The following is a 25,955-nucleotide window of genomic DNA, read 5'->3' as shown; positions in this document are numbered from 1 at the left end:
TACAGAAAAAAAACATCTTGAACACAGCTTGTATTGCCAGCAAAATATAAGGGAACTGTTCTGAAGGAACTGCATAATGAGATGGGACATCAGGGTGTTGACTGCACCCCAAGTCTGATAAGAAACTGCTTATTCTGGCCTCACATGAAGAAATACATAGAGTGCATCTGGAAAGTATTCACAGCGCTTCACCTTTTCCACATTTTGTTATGTTACAGCCTTATTCCAAAATGGATTAAATTCATTATTTTCCTCAGAATTCTACAAACAATACCCCATAATGACAACGTGAAAGAAGTTTGTTTGAAATCTTTGCAAATTTATTAAAAAAAAAAAAAAAGAAAAAAAAAAAGAAAAGAAAAAAATCACATGTACATAAATATTCACAGCCTTTGCTCAATACTTTGTTGAAGCACCTTTGGCACCAATTACAGCCTCAAGTCTTTTTGAGTATGATGCTACAAGCTTGGCGCACCTATTTTTGGGCAGTTTCTCCCATTCTTCTTTGCAGGACCTCTCAAGCTCCATCAGGTTGGATGGGGAGCGTCGGTGCACAGCCATTTTCAGATCTCTCCAGAGATGTTCAATTGGGTTCAAGTCTGGGCTCTGGCTGGGCCACTCAAGGACATTCACAGAGTTGTCCTGTAGCCACTCCTTTGTTATCTTGGCTGTGTGCTTAGGGTTGTTGTCCTGTTGGAAGATGAACCTTCACCCCAGTCTGAGGTCCAGAGCGCTCTGGAACAGGTTTTCATCAAGAATGTCTCTGTACATTGCTGCATTCATCTTTCCCTCGATCCTGACTAGTCTCCCAGTTCCTGCCGCTGAAAAACATCCCCACAGCATGATGCTGCCACCAACATGCTTCACTGTAGGGATGGTATTGGCCAGGTGATGAGCAGTGCCTGGTTTCCTCCAGACATGATGCTTGCTATTCAGGCCAAAGAGTTCAATCTTTGTTTCATCAGACCAGAGAATTTTGCTTCTCATGGTCTGAGAGTCCTTCAGGTGCCTTTTGGCAAACGCCAGGTGGGCTGTCATGTGCCTTTTACTGAGGAGTGGCTTCCATCTGGCCACTCTACCATACAGGCCTGATTGGTGGAGTGCTGCAGAGATGGTTGTTCTTCTGGAAGGTTCTCCTCTTTCCACAGAGGAATGCTGGAGCACTGTCAGAGTGACCATTGGGTTCTTGGTCACCTCCCTGACTAAGGCCCTTCTCCCCGATCGCTCAGTTTGGCCAGGCGGCCAGCTCTAGGAAGAGTCCTGGTGGTTCCAAACGTCTTCCATTTATGGATGATGGAGGCCACTGTGCTCATTGGGACCTTCAGTGCTGCAGAAATTTTTCTGTACCCTTCCCCAGATCTGTGCCTCGATACAATCCTGTCTCGGAGGTCTACAAACAATTCCTTGGACTTCATGGCTTGGTTTGTGCTCTGACATGCACTGTTAACTGTGGGACCTTATATAGACAGGTGTGTGCCTTTCCAAATCATGTCCAATCAACTGAATTTACCACAAGTGGACTCCAATCAAGTTGTAGAAACATCATAGGGGCAGTGGTAGCTCAGCGGTTAAGGCTCTGGGTTACTGATCAGAAGGTCAGGGGTTCAAGCCCCAGCACTGCCAAGATGCCACTGTTGGGCCCTTGACCCTATCTGCTCCAGGGGTGCTGTATCATGGCTGACCCTGCACTCTGACCCCAGCCTAGCTGGGATATGTGAAAAAGAAGAATTTCACTGTATATGTGCAACTGTATAATGTGATAAATAAAGAAAATTAATTATTATTATAATTATCAAGGATGATCAGTGGAAACAGGATGCACATGAGCTCAAATCTGAGTGTCATGGCAAAGGCTGTGAATACTTATGTACATGTGATTTTTGTTTTGTTTTTTATTTTTAATAAATTTGCAAAGATTTCAAAAAACTTCTTTCATGTTGTCATTATGGGGTATTGTTTGTAGAATTTTGAGGAAAATAATGAATTTAATCTTTTTTGGAATAAGGCTGTAACATAACAAAATGTGGAAAAAGTGAAGCGCTGTGAATACTTTCCGTATGCACTGTAGAACACTATGTCCTATGAACATGTTCCTGCATTAAACAAAAAAAAAAAAAACAAGCCGAGAGACAAGGGCATCTCTCAAGAGCATCACAACAACTCTCCATTTGAACTTGTGTGAATTGACTTCCTTCACTTAGACAAATGCATCGGAGATATAAATATATACTATAAAAAAACAGACACGACAACATCAAAATCTGGAAAAACAGTGCTGACCGACTGTTCAATGATTCCACTCTGAAGTTTGGATTCCCATCAAGAAAACACCACAACCAAGGTGGAGAATTTGAAAATCAGCTCATCACACAACTTCAATAGTACAGTGGCATCATTGGCTCAAGAACCATCCCTTACCACCCCCAGGGGAATGGTCAGGTGGAAAGATGCCAGAGACCAGAGTCCATATCGTCGTACGCCAGGTTACAGGTGATGTTCTCATTTATGAACTGACACCTGAGTAGGGCAAAGGAAGATCAAGGGTGTTGCATCGCAATCTTCTCTTACCATGTGATCACTTACCTCTTGACATTGATCCAATGCAAAAAAACTAAACCAAAGTGAGGACATCAACAAAAATCACAGGAGCTCCGTCTGCTGAGAGAAGAGAAATTGAGTCGGAGGATGCCAGCGAGAGTGAGGATGAGTACTATTACCAAGAGGAACCCTACCAAATGCTTTCATAACCCTTTAGAAGATGGCACTCTTTCAAAACAGTCAACTCGTCTTGAGAATTCATTACATCCTCCTGAACAAATGCCTGAGCCAATGACACTGCCACCTCCAGCTGAGTCAGGACAAGAAGCACTACAACCTGTCGCTGCACTTGCAAAAGTAAATATACCTGAACCTCCTGATAACAGGGAAACGGAAGAATCAGTGACCTTAACAGATGGATAACAAGACTTACCTGATGAGAAACCATTCCAAGCACTGGAATCAGGTAGCAGAACTGAGGAAGGACAGAGAAGCTAACAGTTCTCTGTGAGACAACGACAACCACCAAAGAGGTTTACTTATGATAACCTTGAAACTCCTACATGTTATAATATGCAAATAGCAGGTAAATAGTGCTACCCACACATTGAACCTACATGGACACCAACTGTGACTTCTTAGGTGCCAATACTACTTTACTATTTTCAGCCCTCACCTGTCTGTTATTCACTAAGAACTGATGGATTATATTTATTGTTTATTGTTCACGGTGCATTAGCAGCCACACAATAAGCTGTACCGTACAAAAAAACCACACAAATATCAATAAATACATTTATTTGGACATACTTTATAAAAATTGTACACAAAAGTTCAATGTTCTCTGTTAAGCGATTAAAACAATATGTATTATGAAAAGCACTGTACAAATAAATGTAATTGATACTGAATTAATGTCCACATTATTTTCTGAATCACTTTTTTTCCCATTAAGGGAAGACATGGACATCCTGCAAAGACATTCAAAAGAAAGTGGATTTCAGGCAGGAAAAATGCTGGGCAGAGGATAATCATATATCAATTAATTTAAAATGTCATAAAACATTTTATTACTGTACATGTCACAAATAATTATGGTCTTCCAGTTTAGTGTTCATGCATTGAGCATCACAGCATGAAACAGTTGAAAACATCGTCACTACTCACAGTTCAGGAATAACACTGTTACTTTTTATACAGAGTAATAATGTCACTTCAAAACATGTGAAGCCGGCGATGAATATAAATGAACATACTCTAAAAGTTTCTGATCAACTTTTAACACATTTACACGCATGTTGGCACAATGATGGTAGTTTTATAGGTAGTTCATTGCACTCCGTAAATGGACATCTATTGTTGCCGAGCCATAACGGTGGATAAGATAAGTTGTGAAGAGGCAGGCAAGGAATGAGGATCTAAATGCAGCTTTAATGGAACAAAAGATAAACAAAGTACTCAGAATAAAATGAAACAATACATGGGAAACCAGGCACAGAACATGACAACACATGTGAAGACTGACCAGGGGAAACAAGGGCTTAAATACACAAGGGAAAACAAGGAACACCTGGGGAAACAATCAGGGAATGAGGAACACCTGGGGAAAAAATCAGGGAGAACCAATCATGAAATAAAACTACAAAGGACTGCAAAACTAACACAGCAAACAGGAACGGGGAACTAAACAAGAATTTCAACATAGGTCTAAACAAAAACAGGGAATACATGACAGAGCCCCCCTTTAAGGAGCGGATTCCAGATGCTACACACACACACACACACACAAAAAAATTGTCCATGGGGTGTTGGGGGAAGGGGGGAAAACAGGTAGTTCGGGGGGCACAAGGGGCAAACAGGCAGTTCAAGGGGGCACAAGGGGCAAGGGGAGCAGAGGAACAAGGCAAAGTCAGGGAGGCTTGAGACCAAGGTGGAGCCGGAGTGATGGAGAACCAGGGTGATGCTGCAGGCTCAGAGGACCAAGCTGGAGCCAGAGGTTCAGAGGGCTGAGGTGGAGCTGGAGGCTCGGAAGACTGAGGCAGAGCCGGTGGGAGTGAGGACCAAGGAGACTAGAGCAGACCAGGCAGATGGCCAGAAGACCAAGGAGACCAGAGCAGATCAGGCGGATGGCCAGGAGACCAAGGAGACCAGAGCAGATCAGGTGGATGGCCAGGAGACCAAGGAGACCAGAGCAGATCAGGCGAATGACCAGGAGACCAAGGAGATTACCTCAAGGTGGGGACTGGGTCAGGAGTCCTGGTAGGTGGCCGCAGGGCCGAGACAGGGTCAGGAGACCTGGGAGGCAGCCGCAGGGCCGAGACAGGGTCAGGAGGCCTGGCAGGTGGCCACAGGACAGGGACTGGGTCCCAACGAGCATCTGGAGGAATAGTCTCTGGGGGAGCAGACGGAGCCGCTGGAAGAAATAGTCTCTGGGGACAGAGTCGTGGAAGACTCTGTGGGCGGAGCCATAGAAGACTCTGTGGGCGGAGCCAGGAGAGGCTCGACGAAGGCGGGCGGAGCCAGGAGAGGCTTGAGGGCCGAAACCATGGAAGGCGGAGACGTGGGAGGCTCGAGGGGCGAAGCCAAGGAAGGCAGAGCCCTGGGAAGCTCGAGACAAAGAGTCCTGGATGAATGGGAAATTACCTCCATGGTCGCGAATATGGGAAGAGACTCGGGAACGACCTCTGTGGTCATAAACACTGGCTGAGATTCGGAGATGACCTCTGTGGTCGTGAGCATGGGCAGAGACTCGGGAACGACCTCTGTGGTCGTGAGCATGGGCAGAGACTCGGGAACGACCTCTGTGGTCGTGAGCATGGGCAGAGACTCGGGAACGACCTCTGTGGTCGTGAGCATGGGCAGAGACTCGGAGACAACCTTTGTGGTTGTGAACACTGGCAGAGACTCAGGAACAGATGCCTTTCTTCTACTCCTCCAGATGGCTGAAGTTGGCAATGCTGGCTCTGGGACGGACGAGGCTGGCAATGCTGGCTCTGGGACGGAAGAGGCTGGCAACACTGGCTCTGGGATGGACGAGGCTGCTAGCTCTTTGGCCGTGGCAGGCGTGGGCACTGGCTCATTGGCCGTGGCAGGCGTGGCTGTGACATGGCATGGAGCAGACTCAGGCGTGGCTGTGACATGGCGTGGAGCAGACTCAGGTGTGGCTGTGACATGGCGTGGAGCAGACTGCTCCAAGCAAGGAGCCTTGGAAGGCTTGGAGCAAAGAGCCATAGAAGGCTTGGAGCAGGGAGCCATGGAAGGCTTGGAAAGGGAGCCGTGGAAGGCTTGGAAAGGGAGCTGTGGAAGGCTTGGAGCAAGGAGCCGTGGAAGGCTTGGACAAGGGAGCCGAAGATGCAGGTTTTGGCCTGGGGTCCCCGCCATAATCCACTGTGTAAAGGGAACCGCAAAGTTCCAGAGCCTTCTCCACATATTCGTAGAGAGTCCAGTGAAGATCAGCCGGAGGCATTAGTTCCTTCAGTGCACTATTCAGACCAGTCCAGAAGAAAACCACCAGAGAGCGGTCTGGATAGTGCACTAAATTCGCTAGCCCTAAAAACTCACGGATATGATCCTCAACTGGACGGACCCCTTGCTTAAGGAGCAGAATTCGGAGGGCTGCTAGATCCATTTTTAGTCAGTCTTTCTGTGACGAGGCAGGCGAGGAATGAGGATCTAAATGCAGCTTTAATGGAACAAAAGATAAACAAAGTACTCAGAATAAAACAAAACAAAACATGGGAAACCAGGCACAGAACATGACAACACATGTGAAGACTGAAAAACTAACCAGGGGAAACAAGGGCTTAAATACACAAGGGAAAACAAGGAACACCTGGGGAAACAATCAGGGAGAACCAATCATGAAATAAAACTACAAAGGACTACAAAACTAACACAGGAAACAGGAACGGGGAACTAAACAAGAATTTTGTTGGGCCTCATGTATTCAGATAGAAGACAAAGGCAGGCCTAACAGTCATAAAAACATAACTCAAGCCCCCACCTTCTAAGTCATATATTTTACTGATAAAAATCGCGCCAAAATCAAACAAAGGGAGTCCAAAACAGACTACAAATCCAGGAAGCCTTGCTCATTAAAGGATCGAGCTCTCAACTCCTATTGGATGAGGCACACAACAGAACGTCCCTCGAACATGACATCATCAGGAGTTCAAATAATTCTGAAATGCTTCCAGAATTGCTTCCAGCGACTTAGTTCACCGAATACGGACGTAGCTTTTTGCTGCTCTCCGGTGCAGCCTCGTGGCATAAGGAAGTAATGTCCGACTTGAAACTGACGCTGGACGAGTTGAGATTACTCTGTGTTCAACCAAACACTCTAACAGATCCGAAGGAGACCGCCGAGCAATTCGCATCTTCATCTGTTGGCCTACAGAAGTGAAGAGATTAAAGATTTCTCTTCCATCTTCAATCAAGTCGACATTTCTGAGTTCTCCGCCAGCCCGCCGAGAATCAACAGCCGTACCGCCCGCCGACAGAGCGAGGAAACGGCCTCCCGTCATCACACGAGCCTCAAGGAACCAAGTCTGAGTTAAAGGACGGATGAACACACATTCTACCTGTGTCCTCATGCGGTTCAAGTGAGAGGTTACGTCTGGGCAGAGATAGAATATTATAGCGTGTTATTCTTGTGTTTCAAGGTTTTTTGCTTGTACAGTTTACGGACCGCCATGTCCGCTCATTATTAATACTCAGGGTATTAATTATCACAAATTTGTTTTGCTGTATTGTGGTCCAACCAAATTGGATTGTGCAATTTCGCCATCGCAGGGGAAACAGAAACTGAGTTCATCCATTAAAGAGTCAAATAACGCAGGACTTTTACCAGCCCTGCTCGTAAAACCAAGTCTCTGAGTGATGAGCACAGCTGCTTTCTCTCCCGCTATCGTGAAATCAGCTTTCGGGCTGTCACTTAATAATCTCTCTCTCTCTTTCTCTCACTAACCACACTGACACACACACACACACACACTCTGTCACACACACACCTTATGTGTTATAGGATTATTTTATTTCCATATCTAATCATATCACTGTTTAGTTTGTAGCTGTAAGTCGGAAGTTTATTGACTGCATTGTATTAATTATTAATTGATATTACTGCATAAATAAACTTTGTTTATATTACAAAGAGAAGTGTTTTGGTTTGTTTTGCATACGCCTGTGTCATGCTGACGGGATGTCAGTGCTCGGATTTAAACCTTCATTCATTGTTTTTTTTCCCCGAAAATCGATATTCTTCAGATGTCGATTTTCCTAAGAAAACAATCTAATATTGAGACTGTTATACTATCTGGTTATTAGTCCCTGATTTCAGGGTGGTGCCCCATCAATGTTAATCCTTATTAATATTCTATTGATTTTTGATAATTGATAATTATCTTTGATTGAATTTGAATGATCAATAAGCTAGTGTTAATTTTAATTAATGTTTCATCGATGTTAACAATTAAAGATTATCTTTGATAATTGTTGATTTAAAGGATTAAAAAAAGCTAACATTGATTCTCATCAATGTTCTATTGATTTTAATAATTAATAATTATCTTTGATAATTACTAATTATTGCTAATAACCAAACCCGCTCCTAAACGTAGCACAGTACATTTACTGGAGCCCCATATGAGGTTTTAATGAGTTAGATTAAATTAATTAATTTAAATATTAATTAATAACTAAAGAAATAATTATTAATTATTTCTGATAGTAACACTTATCTAAACAACCAGTAAAGCCTTACAATTTCAACAGTCTAAACAAAAACAGGGAATACATAACATAAGTATTCTCCGCTGTTGACTTCTTGTCAATAAAGTGAAAAGAGCACACAAACAAATTATTCTTAGGCTTTTCCAAACAGATATTCTGGAGCTTATGTAGTTCAGCTGGTGGAAGGCGAAGTTTCTGAGACAGGAGCGCAGTGCTTTTGCAAGTGGATTCTTATCATAACATTAGTGTTTTAGCCAAAACTTTTGTTTCGCTCGACTATTGGGACAGCCATTAACTGCACTCATTTTCTGATAGATCTTATAACTTTTAAAAAGCTAGAATCTAACCACATGACATGCTATCAAGCAGTGACCAGCTATACACAAAACGGTAACCAACTGCACTCAACTGCACACAACTGGAAATTCCGCCCACCTAGCAAAATACAGTGGACTCTCTGAAAATACTGTGGATAGTATCTGCAAATGGTGACTTACTGTCGTAACATGCTAGTTAACCGTTACGCTCCAGAATCCTTCTACATAGGGGAGCCTACAAGCTTAGCTTGATATAGCATAATGCTGCAATACCATAGACATTCTATGGGCGGTTCACTGGCGAGGAGATAAGAGTCCATTTAAAAAAAAAAATGTTTTAATGGATATCTATGGAGGATATGCTTCAGTGTGCTTTTTAATTGCCTTTCCACCAATCTTCAACATGTTCTACACTATACAATCCTTCTGGAATGAACTATGTGTGGAGTTTCCTACAGTAAAATCGCCCCCTGTCTGCCGTTGGTCAAACAAAGAGATAGTCCTAAATAACTCACGCCATTGGTTAAACAAGCACCATTTAGCATAAGGAACAATTATCCGGTATATATAGCAAATTAGAACCAATGAACCTATGGCAAATTAGACTTCTGGGTTCGGCTACAAATTGACGTCACATCTGAACAGCTCTACTGCCTTTCTCAATTTATTTCCAAAGGTGATGTTTCATAAGCCATGCTGAATGTGAGATCTGTGTGTCTGTTTACTATACACCGCTAAGAAAATGAGAATGCTCTCTGACTAGAACGGGGATAATACTTCAGCTTTAAGGGAAGTTTATTAGGATCACATTTTAAAAAGGATCACATTATAAAAGCCTTAATTTTGAATTAAATAATAATAATAATAATCCTCATTACTATCCCTGAAATTATTACATCTATTTTGAGACAAAATACATATTTGTCTTTTTTCTTTTTTTTTTTTTTTTTTTTTAAGGTGATTAAATCAATAGTTTTTTAATAACTGTCCAAAATGTGAAGGGATAGTATTTGGGGTAAAAAAAAAAAAAAAAAACATAAACCTTGTTGCAGGGGCTAAAGGCCCCCCATAAACACATTGTTTTTCTTAAGTTTGGGAAATAGTTTTGTTACAAAGAATGTTCAAAGTGTAACTGACTGATTCAATTACAATGGAGATTCAATTTTTATAGCATACTTGTTATTTTAAAATGCAAAATGTGATTTAAATGGACAGGAAATTGTGCACCCTTTTCGGAAGTGGTTATTTTGAATAATCACTACTTTAATTTGTTCCTCAAAAAAAAAAAAAAAAAAAAATTGCTGTCTCTCAAATTCTTAAAAGATACTCAGGGGTTATAGTAATATAGTGTAGATGTAGGGGCTATTGTTATAGGGTAACATTTATCAACTTATGCAAATACTTTAATTAAAACAACCTTCTGTTATTTTTTTTATTTTTGAACACATTATCAATATTCAATGAAAAAATATATTATCATTATAATTATTATTATTATTAAATTTGTATACACTTTGTGACCAGAAAAAAAGCACATTTACCTTCAGGGGTGCCTTTAGCCCCATTGTACCCTATTGTAAAGCAGTATTCTGTCTTTCTGTTTTGTGGCTTCAATACACTCTCTGGTAGCTGAGATGGGACATTGTGGTTGCCATGGTAAAATACAGCCGAGCTGGAAACAGTCCAGACTCCAGGAAAGCTGATCTTTCCCAAACCCAGGAGCCTGACAATTCCTTTTCTCTAATTACCCAACACCAATCACCCACTGAACAAACACCTGCTCTCCGTGTAACTACATCACAGCAGAATCTGAGGCCACCGCTCACACATGTGGCCTCATGCTCTTCCTTCTCACACAACACTGGGCGAGTGTAGAGGTCTTTAGCCTTTGGTTCTATTTTAGAAAACAGATTTGCAAACAGAATCAAGTCTCAAGCATACAACAAATTCCTTTCATGTTATTTTTCTTACTAATGTTTTTGTCCAGTTTAACCTTTAAACGGAAGGTACTTTACATTTTTCGACCTGAAAACATCTGAGGAAACGCCAAAGGCTACAGAAGGTTGTGTATACTAATTAAGCACGTTACATCACTAACATCGCTAGATGGAGCCAGACACTCACACGTGACACACCCCGCTCGCTCTTGGTTCTCTTAAAAATAGTCGTGCTGTTTTTATAATTCGGTGAGTTAAATACTTTTATAATATCTCGCTCAGTAACATATGTTTATGACAAATGCGTATATACGTGTCTGTCATTATGAGAATAATAGATGACCAATTGTTTGTTTTTTCAGCTGTGATTTCTATACATGTGTAAAATCATCTAAGAAGGGTACAACAGGGCTAAAGGCTCCCCGGAGCAAAATTTAGGCTCATTTTGATTTGATTTTCTCCCAAAACACTAAACAGCAACAAAAACTAGCACAGCACTTTCCTGTTTGTCACACTGCAAACTTTTCCTGATCCACGAAGTCATCGTGTAAAGGTTGATTTTGAGGTCATTTGATCTCAAATTGACTCGCTTTTGAAATGTTGCAAATAATGTAAATCTCTGAAATTATTACATTTATTTTGAGACAAATTACTTATTTGTCATTTTCAGATTTGTTCAAGGTGATTAAATCAAAAGTTTTTCAGTAACATTCCAATAACTGAAAGGATAGTAGACTGTTTGGGGTAAGATGCCCCCTTGTTGCAGGGGCTAAAAGCCCCCATAAAACACATAGTTTAGCGAGAGAAATAGATTTGCTATGAATAATGTTCAAAGGGCTCTCACATTGACTGATCCAATCACAATGGATACACATGTTTATAGACAATATATGTCAATAATTGAGATACTATGAGGTGCACCCTTTTGGTTATTTGGTAAAGTGGTTATTCTTGATCTAAATTTGTTAATCAAAAAAGTATTTGCATTTAGTTGACAACATTTTATCCATAACTATTGCTCATATATCTACATTAGCCTATATCACTATAGCCATGATAATCATGCACAGCAGGGTATCTTCTCTTGTCCAATAGAGGGCGCCAGACAACAGCAGGTGATTCTCAGAGCGAACATTAACTTGACGTGTCTCTCCCATTTCAAGCTTGGCACAAAAAGCAAAGCTGGTTTGAAGTTAATGAAAAATAAAGTAGTCTTGTTAGTTATGATATTAGTCAAGAACTAACCGGTGTCTTGGCTGAGTAAAAGAAAACTACAACAATAGCTACAGCAAACCTCTAAGCCTATATATTAATAATAATAATAATAATAATAATAATAAAGCTTTTTGACGGAGCTGCATTAAACAGCCCTGTCTGAGACATTTCGTTTCTTTTACTGGGTGCTGGTTTTATGTATAAGTGTCGTGCAGTAATACAAATACTATAATATTACAATGGAGTACTCTTCATAATACTCTTCATTATTTCTTAGAATAGAACTGACGGCTTTTTTATTATTCTAATCTGTCGTCTTCTTGTTGTCAAGCTTAATTTAGAACATAACTAAATTAAGGAGTTGTTTGTGTTTAGATTTATGTGACGTGTAAATTATAGCCAGAGTGACATCTCTTCATCATTAGAAAATGCATTTCTGCAAGGTTTTTATTAAGCAACAATGAAGTGTGTCGGTGCAGCGCTAATTTCACTTGTAGTTCACTTTCTCTTTATCTGTTACCTTATTGAAAATTAATAGTGATTCAAATTAGTCAAATGCAATTTAAGGCCTCTCTTATAAGTAAAATATAATAATATATATGTTAAAAACTCAAAAAGCAAAAAGCAAGTCTAACAGCATGAGACAGAAGCTGTAATCTATTTACAGCAGTATTCGGCTCATTCCTTATCTGGCCCAGATTCACCTGGAGACGCGCACGTGGTCATTTAAATCTTTTACATTTTGGTTATTCACATACAGACAAACACACTGACAAACCAGAAGCACTGTGTTTAAAAAGAATTTCTATTGTAGGTCTATACAAATAAATAAAGTATAATCTTCACACCCTGGATTTTATAGGCCCCATGCATGATATGGGTGAAACGTGCTTTAATTAATTTTCATCTGTCCTAATTTTGTGCGTGTTCTGTGAAAAAAAATGGATGGTCAAATTATTCGAAAAAAAAAAAAAAAATAATAATAATAAAAAATAATAATAAATACAGAGCAACCATTGACCACTGTAAAAATGCTACAGAAAAAACGTTTATTGATTAACGATTATTAACTGTAAAATATACAGTAACGTTTATATATATATATTTTAAAAGACAATACATGTAGTTTTTACAGTAAAGTATTTTTAGATGCAAAAGTATGATTTTCTTGTATAATTAATAGTAAAAATGTGTATTATGTTTAACAAGAGAGTACATGTACTTTTTATGGTAAATTATTGTTAAAATGACAGGAAAAAACAATAATCGGTCGTTCCCAGAATTCCCTGCGTGACCCAGTTCATTTAATTATATTTTATGGGAATAGTTTCTACTTATTTGTAATATCAGTTATATACATTGGGGTGTTCTGTGTTATATCTGATGTAGTTTATTTAATATTTATTGCATTATTTTAATTTCACACGTTACCCTGATGGTGTTTAGTGTTTGTGTGACACTGAGGACTGTCTCTACATGTTTATTGGTCATTGCTCCTGGAAGAGCCTCTCTTGATGAACTTCAAGTCATCATGTGCTCTTCTGTAATTACTATGTGATTAACAATATATTATAAATTGAAAAGCAGATTTTTACAGTATCAGAAAGTTAATATCAAGGTTTTTTTTTTTTTTTTTTTTTTTTTACAGTGCCAGCGTGGTCACGTAAATTACAAAAGTTTTAAACTGTAAAATGTACAAGTTGTTCTGTAAAGTTGTTGACATTTTTACTGTATTTTTCACATCATTATTCTGGTAACAACAGCTGACTTTTTTTTCTTCTTTTTTTAAAGTGTAGTTAGGTTACAATTCGTTTTTCAACAAAACTTAATTGTTTTGTTGCATAATTGCCAATGTAAATAGATAATCTTGCATGTTTATTTGCGTGCTGACTGACCAAGAATGTCAATTGTAACATATTGACTCTGATTCAACAGCAGGTGAATCAGATTGAACAGCAGAAGGGGTTTCTTTTACTTCTTTCTGCTCGTGTTCATGCAGCAGAAATCTCAATACTGCCTTTACCCTTTCCAGGTGTCGTTACCTCACGCGTGCCTGTAGCAGTGCGCATGCGCCGTTAGGTGGTTCTCTGTTCTTATGTCCAGGTGAGTAGATTTTGTTCAGCTAAAGTGGAATTTTGCTTAAGGACAGAAGACCCAATGAGATAACACTGTGTGATGTATCAAGAAGACACAAGAATGTCACTTATAGGCAAAATGGGAGACTGGCAGGTAAGCTATTTTCCTTATAAGGTACAGTATATAAGGGTGATGAAAGTAGGCTACACGCTTTTATTTTTGAATGTTGCTTTTGAATTATGTCTTGACCACGGTAGCTTTTCAGCAAAGTTTTCCAGACACCATTGGTCCAGTATTAATAATTGCAAAGAAACTGATTCAAACAAATCGGTGGCAGTAGTTCGTTCAGGCAGATTTGAGTTTGGGACCGTGACAGTGAAACGCATGTTCTGTAAGGTTTAATGTTATTTATTTAATAATAGACAAACGACTTTACATATTCTTGCAATGTTATCAATTCTGTGCTTGCATGCATAAAGACATTCCCCTTGTTACATTATAAGACAGGATTTCTCTGTTAAGCCTTATTTTTATAGCGTAATAATAAAGCACAATGTGTCTTTTTATATATATATATATATATATGCCCATTTACGTCAATGTGAAAATAAATAAAAAGTTCGTAATTAATTATAGACCAAATGATTAATAATTTGATTTCTGAAAATAGCGCTAAAGTAAATATGCTATCTAAAGAAAATGTAAATGTGATTATTGCGTACAGACATACTCGCAATTGAAAGCACATTTCCCAGGGTATAGATTGCCAAACAGTGTTGGGGATGAAACCAAGTTTGGCTATTCTTTTGTACTATTAGTTTCAGTGATGTGGACCCCCACACAACAAAGAAGCACAACCATCCATTTCTATTGCTCGTTTCTCTGCCTCTCTTAATCTTCAGTGTGTCTTAGTTTCTTTCGGCCTCTCATTAATGACAACTGGACTCACCCCACCAAAAATGGTAATAGGGATAAGAGAGAGAGACGACGCCTTAGACCGGCGAACTGTCTCCCGACCTCATTCACATTTAACAAGTCATGTTGTTGTGTTAATTATTTACATTTATCAAATTGCGCCGCTACATGTTCTAAATAGAGCTGCAGAATCGACCACTTTTGCATAACAGTTTTGAGAGTGTTTTGCAGGCCGGGCTCACTATAGGACTAAAACAACAGTTTATCATTTTCAGGATGGAAGAAGTGTGGTTTTGCCCGCTGAAATATTTGCATTTCTTATCTCAGTAGTTTAATATAGTTAAATGTGTTTTACAAACTGTTCTTCGGTTGTGGATTCTAACACTTTGCTCACACTGAAGCCCGTGGCCCATGAAAAAGATCAATATTTGTCACATATGTTCCATGGTTCAGGGTATTTCTTGCAGCATCGCTTGCAAGAATTAATCCGATCGTATAATTAAATTAAATGGTGACAACCGTTCTCATTCCCCATTAATATCAACCCATGTATTTACTGCCACTTTTTGAAATACACAAGAACCCCAGTAAAAGCATTGTTACTGGAAATACGCGTTGCAGTTTCTACCTGTGTATATTCATTGGTTTTGGTCTCTGATATGCTAATGAGGGTTATTACAGTAGCGCGCGAGTCTCTCTCTTCCACCATTAGAGGGAGATCTGAGCGCGCAGCTCGAGCCCTGTGCAGTGTGCACTGTGTCATACTCAAGCCAAGGCGCACTTCATTCTATCCACAACCAATGAAAATGCTTTGGAAATTAACTGATAATATTAAATATGAAGACTGTGAGGTAAGCGGCTTAAGCAGGCTTTCAGTACAATATTTTGCATCATATTTACCCAAATTCTGAGTGCTTTTACTTGTCATGCAATAAGCTTTTATTTTCATGTTTAGACTTGCTTTGTGTGCATTTAAAAGAAAAAGCGATACAACTATAATACATCTGCAATATTGCATGCTCCAGAACATCACGTTAACAGCCTTGTTAAATTTTATAAATAGACAATAGCCTAATAATAATAATAATAATAATAATAATAATAATAATAATAATAATAATAATTACACGTTAATTTCGCATAGAATTTCACCAGAAAAAATAAATAAATATCGAAACGTCGTAATATCGAAATGTGTGTGTGTGTGTGTGTGTGTATATATATATATATATAAAGAAAAGACAATAAATAATAAACCTACCAAACGTAGGATTGCTAGGTTATAAACACAATTAAACAACGATTAAAGTGGTTAAATAAGTTTAAAAATGTTTTCGTGAAATGATTTTCCCTATAAAGGTGCTTCATGTGTTATTTCGTCTGATTTGTTTGTAGTGAATGCAGTAATACAGTATATGGGAGTAGTTTCGGAGAAGCCAGTAAAACGTGTTTTCGCTGGTTTCTGGATGAGCAGGAAAGAACCTCTGGACTCATGCCCTTATTTTTTATTTCGCACTGATAAAAATAAAATAAAAAAACTACAGTCAGTTTTAGAATATTCGCCAGTGTGATTGAGAGGGAATTGTGTGAGATCATATACACGCCTAACGTTTTGTGAATATTTGCTCCGGCGGTGAGATGTGTCGTATGTGTCTTGGCCGTTGCTATATTCGTGGCGGTGAGGGATTCTAGTCCAGTGAGCTTAAAAATATGCCATGCCAGATGCCCTCGGCGTTTGCTGGATTTTCACCAGAATCAGAGGTGCTCATTGTTTACTTCCTTGCGTTCTTCCCCCTTCGTTCTGTCTTTCTTTCACGTTTGCTTGCCCTCGAACCTTTTAAAATGTTCCCCCCTCTTTCTGATTCGTCAGAGGCAGGAGAATGTCCCTCTTTTTGTCTCTCTCTCTCTCTCTCTCTCTCTCTCTCTCTCCCACTCACTTACTCCCTCTCTCTCCCCATCTCTGATTAGATATACTGATTCCTCATTCAATGGACGTCATTTAGTGCAGTCTGCCTTGAGTTGCTTCCTCGCTTCACGCTCGATTTCCGACCATTCTTCCCTTATTAAGTATTCGTGTAATATTAATAATCATGAATATCTACTATTAGGAGTGCATGGGAAGAGACAGTATGTGCTAACATGAGCTCAAGCGAGGGAACAGCTCACTGACAGAGCCGGGAGACGCCAAAGGGATCTAAGAAACTTTAGAGAAAAACTGTGCATTTAAAGAGCACATGAAGAAGAGTGGGAATTTACCCAGATTCTGATGGATTATCGCTTTATGTGAACGCCGGTCACCGCTACTTTGTCCTGCATTTGTTATTGGCTTGATTTCATTTGCGCGTTCTTTTTCGTTTCGTCCCTTTGAAATTCTTGGCCAAAAATCCTCGGAAATCTTCGCAGATGTTAGTGCACAGTTTTTCCGCGATGGTGAGTGACTGTCGAGGGTAAAGCTCTGAAGATCGCGCTCAACATTTACTCTCCGATTGTTTGCATTTATCCTGTCGTTTTGTCTGTACCATCATGCAAGCTTTTCTTGGTAGCATCAAATGCTATTACAAAGACTTTATACTTGATGTGAGCTCTGGGTATTTTATTTGTTCGCCTTTCAATCTTGAAATGCTAAATCAGTAACATATTATTGATGTTCAATTTTAATGCAAAATAACTTTTAATTTGAGAACCATGGGTGTATAATAATAATAATTCTTATTGTTATTATGCTATAATAATAATAATAATAATAATAGGCTAATTATTATTATTATTATTATTATTATTATTATTATTGATCAAATAATGTCATATTCGGCTTTCTATTTAAATTACTATTTACTGCATGAGTGCGATGACAAATCGCCTCTAGTTATGTTTTTTTTTTTTCTTAAAAAGAAAGAAAGAAAGAAAACTAAAACCGTGCACTATAACGGTGGTTTATCGTTTTCTCTCCCAAGGATCGCCATGACGGGACCAGCAACGGCACTGCCCGGTTACCTCAGCTGGGCAGCGTGGGTCAGTCTCCGTACGGCAGCGCTCCTCCGCTCTCTCACACGCCCAACTCAGACTTCCAGCCGCCATACTTTCCACCACCCTACCAGCCCATTTACCCGCAGTCTCAGGACCCTTACTCTCACGTTAACGACCCGTACTCCATAAACTCTCTGCACGCCCAGCCGCAACCGCAGCACCCGGGCTGGCCCGGCCAGCGGCAGAGTCAGGAGAGCAGCCTGCTGCACCAGCACCGCGGGCTTCCGCATCAGCTGTGCCGAGAGTACCGCAGAGAAGTGCTGCTGCCGTCGGGTCACGGCATCGATACCGGACTCACGGATTCAATCCCTATCCATGGAATACCTCACTCTTTAGAAGATGTTCAGGTGAGGAAATATCTGTAAAACTACATGCAATCATTGCGTGATCATCGCCATACTTATATATGCTGCTGCTGTTATTTAAAAATATGAGTTAGAGGAGTCTTAAGCAGTCAAATATCGAATTAAAGTATTTATTTATTTGAGAAATATAAACTTGTGGCAGTGCGGATGAGCAGCAGTTTTTACAATACCGCGCGAAAGCAATACAATTATTTCAGCTTTAATTTGATACTTTCAAACCCATTATTTATGTAGGCTGCAGTGTTAACCTTTATGGCCTATGGTGAGCGTTTCCTGTTATTTTAAGGGAAATGTAGAAACTAAAATACGTTTACGTTTTTAACGACGGGTTTTCAAAAAGTAATTTCAAGGTAAATGATAGCCGCTTTTTCATTAATTAATGATTGTTTTTTTTCTCTTCTTCTTCTTCGCTGTTGTTCTCCCCAGCAACACAAAGTGAATGGTGTACTGAGCTTTTTGATTAATATTATCTGTCATTTTTGGACGTGATTCCTGGCTGCCCCCCTTTTCACCAGTAATTTAATTGTAGTCTGCCTGCTGAAGAGATCTTGGCGAATTACATAGCTGTGAGAGCAATACATAGGCAAAATGCACTGTTTAATCACAATTGCATGTTTATTTAGGTTTCCGTTGTTTTATTCCCTGGGTTTAATGATTTGAAATTAAATACATTTTATTTGTATTATAATTTCTTCATTTCACATCGCTCAAGCTTTTATAATTTTAATTACCAGAGGCTTATGCCAACCGACGTACAAGTAATGGTGTTCATAGACATAAATATCTACATTAAGGGTTTGTATTTTTTCTCTCTTTGAGCTTCATTTTATTTCGTTTGCTAAGTATATACAAATTATAGGTTAGGGTTAGGTTAGAATATATTCATTCTTTAAATCTGTATTAATTTGCTGTTTGATCTTTGCAGCATGTTGAAGATCAAGGAATTCACATCCCAGACCAAACAGTCATCAAGAAAGGTAAGCAATTTCCTCTGAAATACCGTACGTGCTTCCACTGGCAGCCCTCCGCTCGTAAAGTCTACCCGTGCTTGCTGGGAGACGGATCGGGTTAATTTGTAGGCCTTGAGGTTGCCTGGAGATAACGCACTAACCATTTTAACCAAGTGTTTCATAACGGGCCTTATATGTGTGTTAATATTATGGTGCTTGTTTAATCTTGGTTTGGTCTGTGACTAAATTGAAACCGGAAGCCTTTAATGCAATTTGCTAAATATGAGATTCAGAAATAATGTGAGAAACGAAAGTCGAGACTTCGTTGTTAACAGAAACTGATAATTATATCGCATGATTGGTCATTTTGTGCACCTAAATCGCTCATTGTTTCGTTTGGGTTGATTTGGTCAAAAATGGCTGTATAGGAGAAGAAGGGAATTAATTGTTTTCTCATTTTCAAATGCGCTGCAGTGAGATTGAGTTTTCTTCGTTTTAACCACGTGAAATCTTTGACAGCTTAAATTTGATGCACTGTGTATAAATCTGCAGAGATACTCATTCCACAAACACGTTCGTTTAACTCCTCTCGTCTCTATCAGTCTCCCCTGAGCTATTAATGTCACAAGTGATCTGTCCAAAAGTGCCTGTGCTTTTGTTTCCGGTTAGCACATAAAGAAACAACGGGCACTGTGGCAGGATTTAGGCCTGAACAATTATTTGTAAGAGCGTTGTGTGAGTTAAATGTGTGTATGTGTGGATTTGTGAGAATCTTTCAATGCGCTTATGTGGCTAGAAAATTAGTGAGTGTTCAGACACCGAAAATGGTGTTGAATAACGATATATATATATATATATATATATATATATATATATATATATATATATATATATATATATATATTGGATTTCTACATATTGTTATCTAAGCATCGGCTTTTAAAATCTATAATAGCTAAGTATAATAATAATAATAATAATAATAACTATTATTATTATTATTATTATTATTATCATTGTTGTTGTTGTTGTTATCCATAAATCTACATTTACCCGTCTTGCCGTCTTTCTCCTTTTTCAGTTTCTGTTTTATGTTGTTCCACCAAATTTGACATGAGGCTCAAATTTTATTTACATTTGCACTGTGCAGTCAGGACCAAACTCGAGGCATTGCAACGCATGTTCCGCTGTCATATTCTTTGAGCTCGGTCTGGAGTAACCATTGCGGTAATATGAAATAGTTTGATGGCTTGGCCACTTCATTACTCGGGGCATATTCCAGCAGTTACATTCATGAGCTGAGTGAAAATCTATTGCTGTGTTGTTATCTATTTCCCTTCCTCTCTGATAAGACCATATTGCCTTTGATTTCACATAGGCGTGCAGGATGATGTGCATATAAGCGCATATGTCTAATCTTACTCAATAGCTGTCTGCTGCATGGAAATTCACCCCCCCCCCCCCCCCCCCCACCCCCCGGTTGCTTCTGTATACTGGAATGAGGGGGGCTAATCGTGTTCCATTTTTCAGGTCCCGTTTCCATATCCAAGAACAGCAATGTCTCTGCCATACCGATTAATAAGGACGGACTTTTTGGCGGTGTGGTAAACCCAAATGAAGTGTTCTGTTCGGTTCCGGGTCGTCTGTCTCTTCTCAGCTCAACATCAAAGTACAAAGTCACAGTAGCGGAGGTACAGAGACGCCTCTCTCCGCCCGAGTGCCTGAACGCCTCTCTGCTCGGCGGGGTCTTGAGGAGGTGAGCTGGACTTCCATTATACACCAATAATTACATGTTATTAAGCGATTGCCGTCGCCAAACACACCGACATGGTAGTTTATTAGACCATACAGCATATACAAAATATTGAACCTCGAATCGCAAGTTATTATACTGCAGTGGCCTACCAAATTACAACGAGCACATACTGCCATATCATAACCCAGTACAATTTAATGGAAAACTGTAGCCTTAGTGGAGCAATTAAATATCAGGTTAAGTCAGTAGAATAATAACAAATGTACAGTAGAAAAATAAAAAAAATATCTAAATATGAAAAAGTATTATTTTTTTTTTTAACATTCCATCACATCTCCGTAATGCAAAAGTCTTTCAAAAGAGAGCTCTTGCTTCTAGCATGAAAAGTTACTCGAAAAGCTGTTATATAAACAGGGCTCTTGGGGACACAGGACTGCTTAATTGTTTTAATTTTTTTATTTGGCCTCTATGCAAGTTCATACGCGCTCCGGTCATTGAGGGGATATTATCAGTGCTATTATCATAATTTATATAAAAAAATAATAATAATTGGCCTAAGGCCATTATATTATGGGACGACATAAAGATAGTTAACAATAATAGAAACAATTACATATTATGACACATTTTTCTCATTTGCTTCAAAGGGCTAAATCTAAGAACGGCGGAAGATCCTTACGAGAGAAATTGGATAAAATCGGTTTAAATCTACCAGCAGGAAGACGCAAGGCCGCCAATGTTACCCTTCTGACGTCACTGGTGGAAGGTAAGTTTCCTGATGAATATATGTATGATAAAGCAGGTGTTTAATGCGGCTACATGGGAGCCATTCTAAATCAGCATTTGCATTCATCCGTGAAATGGAGAGTTTGTCTTGCAAGCAACAATGCATGAAGGATATGAGAAAAGGCTGTTTTCGGAGAACCGAAACAGGAGTTACAATTGTGAAATAATTTTATGTGATTACAGGAACTTTTTATTTTTTATTTTATTGTATTTTTTTTTTTTTTTTTTTAACTGTGAGCAGCACAACTTATTTTTAAATCCACGAATCGGGTGTCTCAGGATTCAGGAGGCCTACTTTTTGCAAGATTAGTTGAGTTTTGTGTGTGTGTGTGTGTGTGTGTTGTTGTTGTTGTTTTATGCAATTGCTGAAGAGTATATGGTGTAACAACCTTATTATTATTATTATTATTATTATTATTGCATATTAATTTTACCCTTGCAAGCTTGATGCAGTTGACCTGTAGGTTGAAAGTCTATTATGAAATATAAATGAGTTAATTATGTTGCGCTGCGAAGATGCCATTGCTGCTGAATAAATCCATTTTGCTTGCAAAGTTGGAGGTGATTATTCCGTGCAGTGGTATTTGGTGTGCCGTGGGTTTTAAAGGTGAAAGCTGGAGACGGTTCATTGGTTCCTGTTAATCATTGCCGTTGAAGACTGAATGTAATATGTATCGTGCTTCATTGAAATTTGCTCTTGTATGGTAATGAGCCTGAAATGTACGATTCCTGCGAGATAAGGGCGGAGGGGGGTTTGGGGGACACGCACGCACACGCTGATTTCGTTGGTGGACACTGGCTTTCAGAAGTGCTGTTATTGTTTATGATCTGCTCCATTTTATGGAAAGCAGTTTAGTGGAGTTGAGCTTTGATGCTAATTGGCGCATGCGTTCTTCCGGACTCTGGGCTTATGACAGGAAGGCCCACAGTAAAAACCCAACTGTTTCAGGAAATTAAAACCAAAGACTTGGGGGGAAAAAAGAAGAAGAAAAAATCAACCAAACACACAGACCTAGATGCAGTAACCTAATTTTCATGGCTGAAGTATAAGATGATGGTTTACTTTTAGCCGTTCGAAATTGCTTTCTTAAATACAATGTTTTTTTTTTTTTATTTTTTTATTTAAATATTGATAGAAGAATCACGAATCAATGACGTGCTGTCATTATCATTTGCAGTTATCGGATGTTCTGCTCATTCATAAAGAAGCATTTCTTCTGACGCATGAATTGACAGAATCCAATTTCTTCTTGGAAATGAAACTAAAGGTGCATTAATGATTGATAAAGAGTGATGTACTGCTCATCGGCCGCGGACGTTAATTAGATGACAAACGTGAAAGAAGGTTAATTGCTTACGTTTGATTGCAGTATATTTAAGTAATATGTTACACACTAACTCTCATTTTCTCCAAGGTGAAGCTGTGCATCTGGCCAGAGATTTTGGTTATGTATGCGAGACTGAGTTTCCAGCCAAGGCGGTAGCTGAATATGTGAACCGACAGCATTCCGACCCAAATGAACAAGTCCAAAGAAAAAACATGTTATTGGCTTCAAAGTAAGTGCAGTTCTCACTATTCAAATGACAAAGCTTATTTCACTGTTTAAGGATGCTTCGCGGTTTTTTTTTTTTTTAACTGCCGCTCTGGAATTTGAAATACATTTGTAATAGACTGCTGTCAGATGTATCTACATGTGCTAATATATAGGGAAGGATTCAATTACTACTTTATGGAGCTGATATCCTAGAGTGGTTTCGTGAAATACAAAAATACGGAATTGCACAAAATTACTAGTGAAGTCATAAGACTGACAGTAGGCCTATATTCTTTGTATATTCCCAACTTTTGAGCAAAACCAATAACCTCAACAGGATCAAGTCATTTAGATGATACACACGACCCCTCGAATGAAAAATAAAAAATAACAAAAGGACCTTCAGCAGTATTGGAGGCTAATAATCTAATTCATACGTTTCACTGAGGTATATGATTCTCGTTTGAAACTCAACTTGAGTTCTCCATTTGTCCCTCCGATCCTGCACTGACCAAGCGAGCTGCTGTCAAAAGGAATACGCATCTCATTGATTAAGGGCCACATAAGGAGCACATAGTGTTACTAATACATTTGTGACTTCATACCTTCAGCTGTAATTAGCTTCATCCTGACACGCATCCTACATTGTGTCTCCTTCTAGACAAATCTGCAAAGAGTTCACGGACCTGCTCTCGCAAGACCGCTCACCCTTGGGGAATTCACGTCCACAGCCCATTCTGGAGCCCGGGATTCAGAGCTGTTTGACCCACTTCAGTCTTATTTCGCACGGATTCGGGACTCCAGCCATGTGCGCGGCCCTCACGGCGCTGCAGAACTATCTGACGGAGGCCATTAAAGCCATGGACAAAATGTACCTGAACAACAACCCCAACAACCACAACGAGACGGGCTCGAAAGCAGGAGATAAAGATGAGAAACACAGAAAGTGATGTCCACCCACCACATCCCAATTTCATTATGACAAAACACACTAGTGATCAAGATTGACGCGCCACCTCCTGATCTTGACATTTTGAAACACTTCTGATTTTTTTTCACCCCCCCCCCCCCCCCCCTTTTAAATAAAATAAAAAACACAATTGACCTTGGAAATCGTGGAAAAGGCATTTCACTAAATCAAAATAAAAGCAGAGTCTCAATAAGAGGAGTACAGATCTGCCACAGCAGAACTTTTTATGAACTCCCTTTTTTATGAGTTCAACGGACTGAAATCCAGCGATTTCTCTTCAATTTCTCCATTTACGATTGTAGCCATGTGACAACAAGAAGCTGAAAGAGGATGATTTTCTATCAGTATTGTGAATAATAAACTTGAAAAAAGAAAACAACAACAAAAAATCTACAGTTTCATGCCATGACTTCAAGTTATTGACTTATCACTCCGAGCGACCAACTTGAACTTTGAATTTCAACACGATTCGCGGTTATAAGAGGGAATCTGTGTTCATGTATGTATATATTTATTTATGTGTAATTTAATGGGAATTGTAAATATGGTACGTCTGTTCAAACTTCTTTTTTTATTTATCTGGTACCTCCTGTTTTAGTGGGTTTGAATATTCGCTTAGTTCTTCATGTGGTTTTATGGTTCTTAGAAAACAGAAGTTTGGGGTATTCTTCTCTGGGATATTTCAGTTCAGCCCTCTTGTAGCATGTTGAGGCGACATTGAAGCAAGTGAACAAATTGAAAAGAAATAAACATCCATTTCTCTATATATTATCCTTATGCCATTCAGTTTAAATCGAAAACTGTCATTACGGAGACCCTTACGATGCTAGTTTTGTGTTTCTATCTTCTTGTTTTTATACCAGATTTTTATGTGTTGTGCCAATCACCTCTTGTTATTCTCTCAAGCACCACAAGAGCAATAAATGGATATTGTCTTATGAATTATTTCCTTTTTTCTTTTGAATAAATTCACAACATTTGGGACCACCTGATATCTTGTATGTCCACTGTCTAAATTGGAGGCGGTTTAATCTGTATTGCATAAACCTGTGCTGGCAATAGCTCCCATGCCTGTCAATGTATTATAGTTCTTTGTTGCCCAGAAAAAAATAAATATTTGATACACTTCATGTCGATTTTTATTCATTACTTTTTTTTATTATTCACTGCTTGCTGCGCAGGGGTGTATTCTCTCTCTCTCTCTCTCTCTCTCTCTCTCTCTCTCTCTCTCTCTCTCTCTCTCTCTATATTCAGCACGGTTACTGTAATTGAGTTTAACTCTCCCTTGACGATTGCTCCATGCAATAAGCAGTTGAACCCATTGTTTCCTTCATGTATAATAATAACAACAACAACAACAACAACAATAATAATAATAATAATAATAATAATAATAATAAACTTACTTTCAACTAGTTCAGAGCACAGGATCATTCAAATATGGCAGGGAGCTTTTTTGCCAAGCCAAATGACACAGAATACAATGAATTCTCAATCGTGTTTGAAGTGAATGTGTGTAGTTTTAGCCCTCGAGCGAGAGCGCTCTTTAAAACCAGTCAGATGTAGAATCCAGCTGAAGGTTAGTGCAGTTGCCATTTCCATGCTTTTATTTGCAGACGCCACCTTACTTTTTCTGATACACTCTTTCATGTCATTACAATGCAAATCACTGGTTGTAATTTATAGTTTACAGTTCATTTGAACGAAACTGTGGCATTGCATATCAGTGTTAAAACGAAAAGCAACATCCATGAGCGCTGTATATATTTACACTGATCCAATTTTGTTCAGTCATTGGGTATACACGCAGATAATGTCGTGTCTGGACACGTATGGTT

General features: G+C 39.1%; 1 protein-coding gene and 1 long non-coding RNA gene across 5 annotated transcripts in view; one reads left to right on the top strand and one right to left on the bottom strand.

Moving 5' to 3' along the window:
* Nucleotides 1-25,672, bottom strand: part of LOC127432193 (uncharacterized) — a 29,363-nt gene extending 3,691 nt beyond the window's left edge. Inside the window, exon 1 of the long non-coding RNA XR_007895713.1 lies at nucleotides 25,524-25,672. This is a non-coding gene — a long non-coding RNA (uncharacterized LOC127432193). The remainder of the gene's footprint in view (nucleotides 1-25,523) is intronic.
* LOC127432186 (transcription factor AP-2-alpha-like) lies at nucleotides 13,855-25,247 on the top strand. 4 transcript variants are annotated; one of them, XM_051683055.1, is made up of 7 exons: nucleotides 13,855-13,966; nucleotides 17,683-18,102; nucleotides 19,046-19,097; nucleotides 20,601-20,826; nucleotides 21,474-21,592; nucleotides 23,028-23,169; nucleotides 23,809-25,247. In XM_051683055.1, the coding sequence occupies exons 1-7, from the start codon at nucleotides 13,913-13,915 to the stop codon at nucleotides 24,095-24,097; spliced, it is 1,302 nt and encodes a 433-aa protein (XP_051539015.1). In that variant the 5' UTR covers nucleotides 13,855-13,912; the 3' UTR covers nucleotides 24,098-25,247. The 4 variants fall into 4 exon arrangements, with proteins under 4 accessions (XP_051539015.1, XP_051539018.1, XP_051539019.1 ...); XM_051683058.1 differs by lacking the exon at nucleotides 13,855-13,966 and adding an exon at nucleotides 15,457-15,579; XM_051683059.1 differs by lacking the exon at nucleotides 13,855-13,966 and adding an exon at nucleotides 16,695-17,158.
* Nucleotides 25,673-25,955: the final 283 nt, after the last annotated feature.

Source organism: Myxocyprinus asiaticus, chromosome 41 (genome assembly GCF_019703515.2).
Source record: "Myxocyprinus asiaticus isolate MX2 ecotype Aquarium Trade chromosome 41, UBuf_Myxa_2, whole genome shotgun sequence".
Classification (NCBI taxonomy): Eukaryota; Metazoa; Chordata; class Actinopteri; order Cypriniformes; family Catostomidae; genus Myxocyprinus; species Myxocyprinus asiaticus.
Note: the sequence above shows the minus strand (reverse complement) of the source record. Positions and strands in the feature narration are given on the sequence as shown.

What these genes read in the sequence shown, in the direction of transcription:
- LOC127432186 (XM_051683055.1), top strand. Translation starts at nt 13,913, where the DNA reads ATGTATCAAGAAGACACAAGAATGTCACTTATAGGCAAAATGGGAGAC. An exon ending in ACTCTTTAGAAGATGTTCAG is followed by an intron (nt 18,103 to 19,045) that starts GTGAGGAAATAT and finishes TGATCTTTGCAG; the next exon opens with CATGTTGAAGATCAAGGAAT. An exon ending in CCAAACAGTCATCAAGAAAG is followed by an intron (nt 19,098 to 20,600) that starts GTAAGCAATTTC and finishes TCCATTTTTCAG; the next exon opens with GTCCCGTTTCCATATCCAAG.